Source organism: Strix uralensis, chromosome 24, assembly GCF_047716275.1.
Source record: "Strix uralensis isolate ZFMK-TIS-50842 chromosome 24, bStrUra1, whole genome shotgun sequence".
Classification (NCBI taxonomy): Eukaryota; Metazoa; Chordata; class Aves; order Strigiformes; family Strigidae; genus Strix; species Strix uralensis.
In genome coordinates this window covers 4074196-4086267 of record NC_133995.1, presented here as the reverse complement: position 1 = coordinate 4086267, position 12072 = coordinate 4074196, and the positions used below count along the sequence as shown (strand labels likewise).

Sequence of the window (12072 nt, the reverse complement as noted above, 5' to 3'; positions counted from 1 at the left end):
AGGGGGGTGTCCCTACGGCAGCAATCTGGGGGGGGCCACCCTCTTGCTGCCTCAGTTTCCCTCTGGGACTGCGATACCTCCCCCCCACCACGCTTAAATCTCAGCGTTTTACTTAAATACTTTATTTTTCATGCTTGGTTGCTTGGTTGGTTTTTTTGTTTTTTAACTTTTTTTTTTTTTTTTTTTGTAGTCACCATCATGGTTTCCTGGGAGCGTTGGCCGCCGGCTCCGGACCACGGGGGGAGACAGGACCAGGATGGGGGGGGGACACGGGGTAACACCCCACCAGGAAGGGAGAAGCCTCATCCAGCCCGATCCGGGCCACAAACAGCTCCTGGGAGCGTGGGGGACAGGGACACGCGTCACCCCGGCCCCTTTGCCTTCCTCCCTGCAGTGACAAGGAGGATGGACCATCCTCCACAAGGCACCGTCCCCTCCAGCCAGGACCCCGTGTCCCCACCGATGTGGCACCCCCGCGGGAGGGTGCGAGACAGCCCGGGTTTGGGTTCCTGGGGTGCGGCGTGGCGTGTCCCCGTGTCCCCACGGGGCGAGAAAGTGGACGGAGAGAGGGGCAGGTGTTTAAAAAGCATCAGGACCCGGGCCCTGCTCCTGGGCTGGGTCCCCTACAACGTCCCCATGCCCGGCACCGATGTCCCCTGACCTGTCACCACGGCCTGAGCCTGGGAGGTGAAGCCAGGACCCCCCCGGCTGTGCCTGCACTCATGTCACCTCCTGTAGCCTCGTCCCCATGCCACCAAGCCTGGCAAGGAGACACCCGTTAAAAAAAAAAAAAAACAACAAAAAACGGACAAAAAAACCAAATAAACAAAAAAAAAAAACCCAAAAAAACAAGAAACGGAGAGAACCCAGCAGACCCCGACCGCCACGGTGGCACCGGCGGGGCGCTGGGGACAGCAGCGGGGAGCGTCCCCTGCCCAGGGCGGGAGGTAGCAGGAGGGGGACGGCGGCAAAGCCCTGGAGGGATGCGGGGTGACAGAGGGGTCCCCACGGGAGCCCGGGGAGGTGGCGGGGGGTGGAATCAGTGGGTGCCCAGGGTGGAGGTGATGGTGAGTGCGTCCTCCTCCTGGATGGTCTCCAGCTCCTCGGTCTGCACCGCCTGGGTGATGAGGGTCAGCTCCTGGCACAGCGTCTCGAAGCGGTAGCTCACGCGGATGTCGGGGACGTTGGTACGACGGATGTCGTTGCCCTCCGGACCCTCCTTCAGGTAGTGGGGACCCAGCCAGTAGCTCTTCACCTGGGGAGAAGAGCAAGGAGAAGCTCCCACAGCTGCCTCACAGAATCCCAGAACCATCCAGGTTGGAAAAGCCCTTGAAGCTCCTCCAGCCCAACCATGAACCTCACCCTGACCGTTCCCAACTCCACCAGATCCCTCAGCGCTGGGTCAACCCGACTCTTCAACCCCTCCAGGGATGGGGACTCCCCCCCTGCCCTGGGCAGCCCATTCCAACGCCCAACAACCCCTTCTGCAAAGAAATCCTTCCTAAGAGCCAGTCTGACCCTGCCCTGGCGCAGCTTGAGGCCATTCCCTCTTGTCCTGCCGCTGGGTCCTTGGCTCAAGAGACTCCTCCCCCCTCTCTGCACCCTCCTTTCAGGGAGTTGGAGAGGGCCATGAGGTCTCCCCTCAGCCTCCTCTTCTCCAGACTAAACCCCCCCAGTTCCCTCAGCCGCTCCCCATCAGACCTGTGCTCCAGACCCTGCACCAGCCTTGCGCCCTTGGGTGCTGCCAGCGCCCACCGCAGGGGGCTGGGGGGGGTCCTGGGGGGCGTTACCTTGTGTGAGAAGCCGCTCATCAGGACGCTGTTGCGGGCCAGCTCACACATGTCGCAGGAGCTGAGCTTCCAGACCTGGGTGGCGATGCTGTACTCCTCCATCAGCGGCTCCTGGCGGGGGGGACGACACTCAGCACCCACCCATGGGCCACCCCTCAAGAGAGGATGGGGGTTGCCAGCTTCTCCCACCCTCTCTGGACCATCAGCACCCATGGGCATTGCCTCGCTGCCAGCCACCACCAACCCTTGTCCCATCACCATGGCTTGGCTGGTGGCCACCCTGTAGCCATTTTTAGGGGCAGGGGGGGTGGCCTGTGAACCCCCCCACCCTCACAACCACTCACCTTGGTGAAGTGAAACTGCAGGGGGTCGTCAGTGGAGAGGGAGACCATGAGCCCCCGCGAGAGGTACTCGGGCAGGGGGTTGCGGTGGTAGCTGAGGAAGAGGCTGTTGTTGCTCAGCGGGGACATGGCGATGCCGATCTGTGCCAGGTAGTAGAGGTACTGCAGGACGGGGGCCTGGCAGGGGGGGACAGCAGAGTGAGGATGGGGAGGGCCCCCAGCCACATCCCCAGCCCCCACGGGCACCCCCATCCCCGCTCACCTTGCGGAGCAGCAAGCCATGGGAGATGTTCTCCGAGACCATGAAGCCCGAGACGAGGTGATGGATGGGACCGGCCTCGCCACAGTGCGGGCGCAGGACGAAGGTGTGGAAACCTCTCTTCCTGCAACGGGGGGGCTGCCTGTCATCATCTGACCCCCCCCAAGACCCTCCCAGGAGGCACCAGGGACCCCGAGGTGTCCTTACCGTCGGAGGTGGTTGAGTACCGTCATGTTGGCGTACATGTAGTACAGGTAGTAGGAGTAGGGGGGGTTGTCCTCCTCCACCCAGTTGCCCGGCAAGGGGCTGTCCAGGTTGAAGATGTGATGCTCTGGTTTGGATTCATCATCCACGCTGTCGAAGCCGTCCACCTGCGGCAGAGACAACCCCGGGGTGGGATGGTCACCCCTCCAGTAGATCTCCCCCACCCCGGGTCCAAGTTAGGGTGTCACCGGTGTCCCCCCGTGTCAACCCCCCCTGGGGAGCAGGACGTGGTGTGCTCACGTGCTCCAGGAACAGGTGCAGCTCCGGGTGTTGGGCAGGGTGGACGGTGGCCTCGTAGAGGGGCAGGAAGATGTTCTCCAGCATCTCCTGGAAGTTGGCCAACTGCTTCTTCGTCCGGTAGACATCGCTGCAGGGAGACAGACCCCACTCAGAGCCGGCTGTCCCACCCCACCCGACCCCACCCCACCCATCACTGGGGTGTCCTTGGTCTCCCCACCCAGGACACGGCCCCGGTTGAGGGTATCTGCCCCCCCTCCCCATTACTCACAAGAGCCGGGGCACCTGCACGAGCCAGCGGACGTTGTTGGAGTGGACGCGGTGGTTGACGGCCCAGCGGGCCAGCTTGTCCCACTCATCCCGGGAGCGGCCGTAGATGGAGAGCCGCAGCTCGGCGTTTTGGTACTTGCTCTCCTCCAGGTCAGACATCACCTCCTGCCGGCGAGGGGTGTGTGTCACCCCTCGGCCACCGGGAAGCGGGATGTGGGTGGCATTGCCACGATGGGCATCGGTGGGAGGGAGATGTCACCCATCAGGGCCGCTCACCTTGATGATGTGGGCAAAGTACTTCCCCGAGACGCGGTTGTCCGTCTTGATGAAGATCTCCCGCAGGATGGACTCGCCGATGGGGTTGTACTTGGCGTTGAACTTGTCGAAGCGGTGGAAGGTGTTGCGGTCCTGGCAGGGGGACGCAGATGTGAGCTGAGACCCCCTCGTCACCCCAGAGCCACCACAACATCCCTATCCAGAGCCACCAGCATCCCCCACCCCACCCTGGGACAACCCCCTGAAGAAGATCCGCCACCCCTGAGGGCCCTGTGCCTCTCCAGGATTTGGGGGTGTCCCCCGTACCGCGTGGACATCCAGCGTGTCCACGCTCAGGTCGTAGGCGGTGAGGTTCATCGTCTCGAAGACCTCCTTGAGCGTCTGCTCCTTGCCCTTCTCCACGTGGACGATTTCATCCAGGTGCTTCTTCATGGCCCGCTTGATGAAGCGCAGGAGATGCTTCTGGTTCATGCAGGACGAGGCGTGGATGTGGGTGTCCACCTGTACAGCCAGAGGTGCTGCTCAAGCCCCGAGAGCCTCCACAAGCTCCTTGGCCAAGCCAAGACCCCCCCACCACCACCACGAGCTGGCAGGTACCTTGCGGATATTGTAGAAGTCGCGGTGGGGCACCTTCTTCTGGGCCGCCAGCTCCTTCATCTCGTTGAGCAGAACGTGCATCTGGAACTTGGAGCTCAGGTACTGCAGCCGGCGGTAGCAGAAGGATTTGCTGCCCGAGGCGGGGAGGGGGCATCAGTTTGGGGGTGTTAGGGAGGGAGAACATCCAGTCCCAAAAGGGCTGATGCCCACCAGGATGAGGGGACGCAGGTCCCGACTCTTGGGCCCCCCTCCCTGTGCATGGTGACCATGAGCAAGGACGGACACACGGATGTGGGAGCTGCACCGTGTGTTATAGCCACCGCCATGTCACAGAATCCCAGAATCACTCAGGTTGGAAAAGCCCCTCGGGATCATCAAGTCCAACCCTCAGCCCGACTCTACAAAGTTCTCCCCTACCCCACATCCCCCCACAGCTCATCCAAACGGCCCTTAAACACACCGAGGGATGGGGACTCCACCCCCTCCCTGGGCAGCCTATTCCACTCTGACCACTCTTTCGGGGAAACATTTTTTTCCTCATGTCCAGCCTGAACCTCCCCTGTTGCAGTTTAAAGCCGTTCCCTCTCGTTCTGTCACTAATTCCCTGGGAGAAGAGGCCAGCACCAACCTCTCCACAACGTCCTTTCAGGGAGCTGTAGAGAGTGATGAGGTCTCCCCTCACCTTCTCCTCCTCACACTGAACAGTCCCAGCTCCTTCAATGGCTCCTCACAGGATTTATTCTCCAGGCCCTTCCCCACCTCGTTGCCCTCCTCTGCCCTCGCTCCAGCCCCTCGAGATCTCTCTCGTACTGAGGTGCCCAAAACTGGACACAACGCTCCAGGTGTGGCCTCACCAGTGCAGAGCACAGGGGGACTGTCACCTCCCTGCTTCTGCTGGTCACACTATTTCTAACACAAGCCAGGATGCCGTTGGCTTTCTTGGCCACCTGGGCACACTGCTGGCTCCTGGTCAGCTGCTCGTCAATGAGAACCCCCAGACCCTTCTCTTCCACACAGCTCCAGCCACACCTCCCCGAGCCTGTAGCCATGCAGGGGGTTGTTGTGGCCCAAGTGCAGGACCTGGCACTTGTCCTCGGGTGCTGTCCCCAAGGCTCTGTGTCCCCCCACCCCACCCCAGGACACCCCCATGGTGGGACCCTTCTCCTTACATGGGCCCATTGATGATCAAAGCCATGAGGAAATTCATGTCGGCGATGAACTCCTGCAGGTCGGGGTACGGCAGGTCCAGCTCCGTGCTCCTGGAGTGGGGGGGGACAGAGGTGGGTCACATACAGGGACCCCCCCGCCAACACCCTACGCCCCCCACCGCAGCCCCCCGGCAAACTCATCACACCAGTGAGCGACCGCCCTTCTCACGACTGACTTGTCAGTGAGGTCCTGCTTGGTGTAGACGTGCACCACGCCGTCCACCATCTTCAGCCCGAAGCCCAGATCAGCCGGCATGGTCTGGGGGTCCCACGTCTCGTAGGGGTGCTGCTCTGCGAACGGGGGGTGCACGGGGGCATCTACGGCCGGGAGACACCCACCAAGACATACATCATCGAATGGCTCCCCCAAAACCCAGTGTGGAGAGCCCAGCACCCCGCGCTCACCGGCGGCCACGGGGGTCTCGGGCACCTCCTCGTAGCCGCGGGTCTCCAGGGGTTTCTCCGAGAGCTCCTGCAGGTACCGGGCTGTGGTTTTACAGAAACTCTGCAGCGACAAACCCATGTACTTCTCCCGCAGGAACAACGCCTTCACCACACTCTTGGCTGCATCCAGAAGGTCCGTGAAGGGCACCTGGGGAGGGGGGACACCAAAAAGGCCATTGAATGACTCGAGCGTGTCCAGAGAAGGGCAACGGAGCTGGTGCAGGGTCTGGAGCACAGGTCTGATGGGGAGCGGCTGAGGGAACTGGGGGTGTTTAGTCTGGAGAAGAGGAGGCTGAGGGGAGACCTCATGGCCCTCTGCAACTCCCTGAAAGGAGGGTGCAGAGAGGGGGGAGGAGTCTCTTGAGCCAAGGACCCAGCGCCAGGACAAGAGGGAATGGCCTCAAGCTGCTCCAGGGCAGGGTCAGACTGGCTCTTAGGAAGGATTTCTTTGCAGAAGGGGTTGTTGGGCGTTGGAATGGGCTGCCCAGGGCAGGGGGGGAGTCCCCATCCCTGGAGGGGTTGAAGAGTCGGGTTGACCCAGCGCTGAGGGATCTGGTGGAGTTGGGAACGGTCAGGGTGAGGTTCATGGTTGGGCTGGAGGAGCTTCAAGGGCTTTTCCAACTGAGAGGATTCTGGGATTCTGGGATTTTGTGAAAATAAAGCAACCCCGAAGACCCTCGCCTGGTCCCAGTGGGTGGGGGGGCGGTTGAGGGGGGGGCTCACCCCGCACTTCTCCTCCCCAGAGATGGTGACTCGCTGGAACTCCCGCTCCAGCAGCGCCTCCCGCTCCTTGGGGACATGGTCCACCAGGTCCTCGCTCTGCTCCTTGAAGAGCCTGTGGGGACAGACGGTGGCTGGTGAGATGGTGACACCGTCCGTCCCCATCCCAGTGTCCTTGTGTCCCCCCCCCATAATTGCCGGGAGCAGCACCAGCACCTGCCCCCGGGACTGTGTCCAGCCCCGCGGGTGGCAGGAGGGTGATGATGTCCCCAGGGATGTCACCACCCTGTTGGGGCAGCCAGGGGCCACCCACGTCCCCACAGACAGTGGTTTGTGTCCCCCCCCCACCAGACACACCCCTCAGCCCCACACGAGCACAACGAAAAGTTGCGGGGGCGGGGGGGGGGGGGGGAGGACAGAGAACGAAATAACTCGTGACAGAGACAACTCCCAAGCGGAGACAGGAGGGAGGAGGACACGCAGCATCACACCCCCCCATCCAGGGGGGTGACAGGGCCAGGATGGGGTCCTGTGCCACCAGCGGGGCTGGGACCCCCCCACGTCACCCCAAATCCCCCCCCTTAACCCCCTCCCTGGGTGCATTAACCCCTTCAGTGCCAGCGAGAGCGGATGGGTGGGGACCTTTCAGCTCTGTGTCTGGGGGATTGGCAGGGGGGGGCGGGTTAGAGCAGGGCCGGGGGGGGTCCCCGATACCCCACCCCGTGTCCCCGGCTGGTGGCACCGAGCCGGACACTCACTGTAAGTCCGTGGCACTGTCAATTTTCAAGAAGTCCTGTTTGGCTCTGAGCAAAATGTCGGGCTCGAGTCTGGGGACAAGCAGGCAGCGACGGGGCAGGGTGGGGAGGGGTGAGGGGGGGGACAGTCAGGGTGGGGGAGAGGAGAGAGGGGCCGGGGAGAGAAAACACCCCGTTAATGCCGAAAACAACAAAAAACACACAGAAACCAGAAAAACTGAATTAAAAAAAGGGACACCAAGCGCAACACCCACGGGAGAGAGGACACAGAGCTGGCACAGAGGACCGACAGCCCCGCCCCGGGGGCACCCAGGGTGGGGGGGGGGGGGGGTGGGTGGCCCGTCCCCATGCGGGGATCCCCGTCCCGTGGTGGGGGGGAGACACGACGACTCCCCCCACCCCCAGCTTACTTGACGTCCTGGCTGATCTGGCGTTCGAGGCGCTGTCGCCGCTCCTCCAGCTGCTCGATGGGACTCTCCTCCGGGAACTCGTAGGGCGCCGTCCGCATCTCGCTCTCGGCCAGCGAGCGGCAGAACAGCTCCTGCCCGGATCATCCCTGTCACGAGCTGTGCCCGGTCTCAGCCCGCAGGGTTGGGAGGGGAACGGTCACGGGGGTGGGGGGGGGGGACACGGTATCTGTGTGTGTCCCCAGACTAAGCTGGAAAGGTGGGGGAGGAGGGTTTGGGGGGGTGGGTGGGAGAGGATGGGAGGGGAAAGGATGGAGGTGAGACCCCCCACCACCACCACACCCACCCCCGAGACCTGGCAAACTCGGTGCACGGGACCCACCTCCGCGATTTCCTTGTATTTGCCGTCCATGGAGGTGCGCAGGTCCACGGGGAAATGCTTCAGGCAATGGGGGGTCCCGGGCAGGGAACGCGCCGACTGCAGGGGCCGGGACCCCGGCCCAGCCCGCAACTCTGCAGACACCGGTATGGTGTGAGCTGGGGGGGGGGGCCCTGAACCCCCTCCCGGGCAGGGAGGGGTTAATCAGCCCTTCCACAGCCCCCACCCGCCCCCCCCCAGGAACTGGGATCCTGGTCCCCGACGTGGTGATGGGGAAACTGAGGCAGCTCAAGGGGAGGAGGGACCTCCCCCCCCCCTCTACCCCCTCCCTCTGCTGTACTGAGGGTCCCCAGCGGGGCTGGGGGGGGGGGGGTGGGGATAAGAAGCCAGAAGCGTTACTGAACGAGGGGCTCAGAGATGGGGGGGGCAGGACCCCCCCAGCATGGTGGGAGGGCAGGATGCTGGGGTGTGTCCCCCCCCCCCACTCCCCCCTCCCACCCCTTCTCTCAGCCAGGCTGCTCCATCCACCCTCTTTGCCCCCCCCCCCAACACCAGCACTGCCCCCCCACATCCTCCTGCCCCCTCCCCAATCCAGCACAAAAGGCACAACCAGGGGGGGGCACCCCCAAACTGGGAGGGTTGAGAAGTAACGCCCCCCCCCACCCCGCCTTCCCCAGCAAACAAACCCCATCACCCCGACCCCCCCAGAGCATCCCTGGCTCCTGCCTGTGCTGGGGGCATGGGCTGGGGGCGGTTTCCCGGCCCCCCCCGCCCCCCCCCCCATACCTGGCCCGCGGAGTGCAGGGAGGGGGTGCAGTGTGTGTTGGGGGGAGGGAGGGGAACCCGACCTGACTCCCCCAGCACCCCCCCCCAGCGTCACAGCACCCCTACTGGTTAAACTGGGGCCACCAGTAAGAGCCCCCAGCACAGCTTGGGGGGGTGAACCCCGGCATCCTGGCCCCCTCCAAGGAGCCCCCCCACCCCATTTGCCCCCCATAGCGCATCCTCCCTGCGTCACCCAAACTGGAATGGGCCCATTGCTGAGGTTTGGGGTGGGGAAACTGAGGCACGTTGCGCTGGGCTGGGGGCGCTTCTTCCCTGCCCACCCCCCCCCCGCGGCGCACACGCGTGTGCAAGAGCGTTTCAGGCGGAGCCACCCTCTCCCCCCGCCTCAGTCTCCCCACCACCCAGGTACCTGGGGGTGCCCACCCGCGGCGGGCAGCGGTGGCAGCTGGGGGCACCCGGGGCAGGGATGGCACCAGTGTCACCCAGGATGTGCCTCACCCAGGGCACGACTGGCACACGGTGACACCCAAGGGTGCCCCGTGTCACCGGGATATGCCCATCGCCCTGTGCCACCCACTCGGGACACACCTGCCACCCTGGTGCCACCCACAGCCTCGGGCAGCCCCGGTGGCACCTCAGCAGCAGCAGCGACAGCTGGGTGCCAGCTGCAAGGTGCCACCTCGCCCCCCCTGTGCCACCGTCACCCCGTGCCACCGTCACCCTGTGCCACCATCATCCCGTGCCACCGTCACTCTGTGCCACCGTCACCCTGTGCCACCATCATCCTGTGCCACCGACACCCCGTGCCACCGTCACCCCGTGCCACTGTCACTCTGTGCCACTGTCACCCCGTGCCACCGACACCCTGTGCCACCATCATCCCATGCCACCGTCACCCCGTGCCACCGTCACCCTGTGCCACTGTCACCCCGTGCCACTGTCACTCTGTGCCACTGTCACCCCGTGCCACCGACACCCTGTGCCACTGTCACCCCATGCCACCGTCACCCCCAGCCGAGACCACCCCCAGGATGACACGTGAAGTCGCTCCCCCCCCCCCTAACACCAGCACCCTGACCCCCCGCGGGGGTCCCACCACCCCGTACCCCCCCCAGCCCCAGCTCTTCGCCCCCCCCCCCCCTCCTCCTCCTCAGCACACACCACCCGCTGCGCCACTGCTCCGCCGCAGAGGCCCCCCCCCCACCCCGCCCCGCGCTGCCGGGGAGGAGGAGGAGGAGGAGGAGGAGGAGGAAGAGGAGGGGTGAGGGGGGGGCACACACAGGACACCCCAACACCACTGGCCCCCCTCAGCCCCCGGCGGCGGGAGGGGCCCGCTGAGCAGCCCAGACGCCACGGTGATGGGCGCGTCACCCCCAAGCACACCCCCCCCCCAATAAATACAGACAGATTGAAGCCCCCCCCCCTCCTTTAGCACCCACATCAGCCCCCCACCTCCCCCCCCTCCACCGCAGCATCGCCCCTTCGGGCTTGCCGTGACCAGCGGCCTGGACCACCCCGTGGGCTACCGGCACGGTGCCGGGGGGTGCTGGGAGTTGGGGGGGCGGGGGCGGGTCAGCCCCAGCCGTGGTGGCGGGGTCGTTGGCGGGGGGGTGGGATGGGGGGGGCTCACCTGCGGGGCTGGGGGCCTGCAGGCTGCCCCGCTTCTTGAAGGGGCACTTGGCCGGGGCGGCCGAGGCCATGGCGGCTCCTGGGGTGACGGGGGTGGCGATGGTGGTGGCGATGGTGGTGGCGAGGGACAGGGGGAGGGTGACGGGCGCGGGGGTGGCGGCGGCGGCGGGGGGGGCCCCGCGGGGACTCTTACGGCAGCAGGGCGGCAGGGCCGGGCGATGGCTGCCGCTCCCTCCCCTGGTTGATGATTGATGCAGGAAACCCGGGGCTGGACCAAAGTCCCCGGCGGAGCCCGGCCGGAAGCCGCGGCCGAGGAAGAGGATGGGGCGGGAGGAGGATGTGGCCGAGGAGGAGGAGGAGGAGGAGGAGGAGGAGGAGGAGGAGGAGGAGGAGGAAGAAGGTTGTCGGAGCAACCAGCCCTGCTGCGGCGCTGGGCGAAGGGCGGGGGGGGGGGTTCGCTCCGGCACGGGTGCTGTGCGCCCTGGGGATGCGGTGCTGAGCTCCCCGCTCCCCGCCGGGGACAGCCGTGCCCCCCCCCCCGGCATGCACCGTACACCCCCCCGTCCAAGAGGGGCGTTCACCCCCCCGAGAGATGGTATTGACCCCCCCCAAAATGGCAGCGGCACCTCCAGCAACAGGGTATCACCCCCCCCCCAAGACAGGCATTGCCCCCCCCCACCCCCCCAAGACAGGGTGTTATTCCCCGCCCCCCCGCAGAGACAGGCATCATCCCCGTCAGAGTCGGGGTACCGCGGCCCCCCCCCCCGGCAGCAGCTCCGTACCCCCCGCCACACCCGGGACGGGCACCCCCCTCCCCAGGGTGGGCGCTGCGCCCCCCAGCACGGACCATCACCCCCCCCTTAGACATTTTACCCCCCCAAAAAGAGCCAGTACCCCCCTAAATGGGGCATCACCCCCCCCCGAGGGGGGTGGGGTACCGCACCCCAAAAGAGGGGACTCACACTCCATCACCAGCCCCCTCCCTGATCCTGCAAGGGGGGGTCGGGGGGCCTCAGCATGTCCCCGTGGGGTAACAGCACAGGGCGTGACCCCCACAGCCCCCCCCAACCCCCCCTTACCCGCCAGCCAAGCTGGAGGCACCATCATACAGGGGACCCCCCCCCTCACCCCAGAAGCAGGACCCAGCTGTGGGGGTGTCGGGGGTGTCACATCCTTGCGCGTGTGTCCCCGATCCCCGCGTGTCCCTACCTGCGCCGGTGGCCCCCGGTGCCGCGGCCTGGAGGGACGGGGACGGGTTCGGGTGGGTGCTGGGGAGGCGTTTGGGTGGGTGCGGGGCTGTGTCCCCACCGAGCACCCGGGCGAGTCCCCTAATCCTGCACCGGAGCGGGGGGGTATTTTTAGCCACTGCTGGAGCGGAGGGAATGTCACCCGCCAGGGCCTGTCCCCCCCCCCCCCGTGTCCCCCACCCCATCCCGCTGTCCCACAGAGGGGGAAAAGGGGACAACGAGGTGACACCACCCATCAGGGCCACCTCTGTGCCAGGCTGGGGGGGGCACAACAGCCATGGGGGAGGGGGGGGACAGTGGGGACCCCCAGCCTGAGGTGTGGGCTATGGGCAAAAGCTGTGTCCCCTCCCCAGCACCGTCCGTCCCCTCCCTGTGACACCGGGTGGGGGAGTTGGTATTTTAATTGGACCCCCTTCATTAGCGCCGAGTTCATTAGAGGCTCAGAAGGGGCTTTGTGTCCGCG

General features: G+C 65.5%; 1 protein-coding gene across 5 annotated transcripts; it reads right to left on the bottom strand.

The window, feature by feature from the left end:
* Positions 1-106: 106 nt before the first annotated feature.
* AMPD2 (adenosine monophosphate deaminase 2) lies at positions 107-11660 on the bottom strand. 5 transcript variants are annotated; one of them, XM_074893743.1, is made up of 18 exons: positions 10364-10551; positions 7951-8081; positions 7572-7702; positions 7165-7233; positions 6410-6521; positions 5648-5834; positions 5419-5560; positions 5204-5293; positions 4035-4164; positions 3744-3938; positions 3438-3569; positions 3163-3326; positions 2895-3021; positions 2598-2761; positions 2394-2514; positions 2135-2308; positions 1791-1901; positions 107-1255 (listed from the first exon to the last, which is right to left on the bottom strand). In XM_074893743.1, exons 1-18 carry the CDS (start codon positions 10431-10433, stop codon positions 1040-1042), a joined length of 2466 nt encoding a protein of 821 aa, XP_074749844.1. In that variant the 5' UTR covers positions 10434-10551; the 3' UTR covers positions 107-1039. The 5 variants fall into 5 exon arrangements, with proteins under 5 accessions (XP_074749844.1, XP_074749845.1, XP_074749846.1 ...); XM_074893744.1 differs by lacking the exon at positions 10364-10551 and adding an exon at positions 11572-11660 and having other exon boundaries at positions 5419-5834; XM_074893745.1 differs by lacking the exon at positions 10364-10551 and adding an exon at positions 10556-10607 and having other exon boundaries at positions 5419-5834.
* Between the last annotated feature and the right edge of the window lie 412 nt (positions 11661-12072).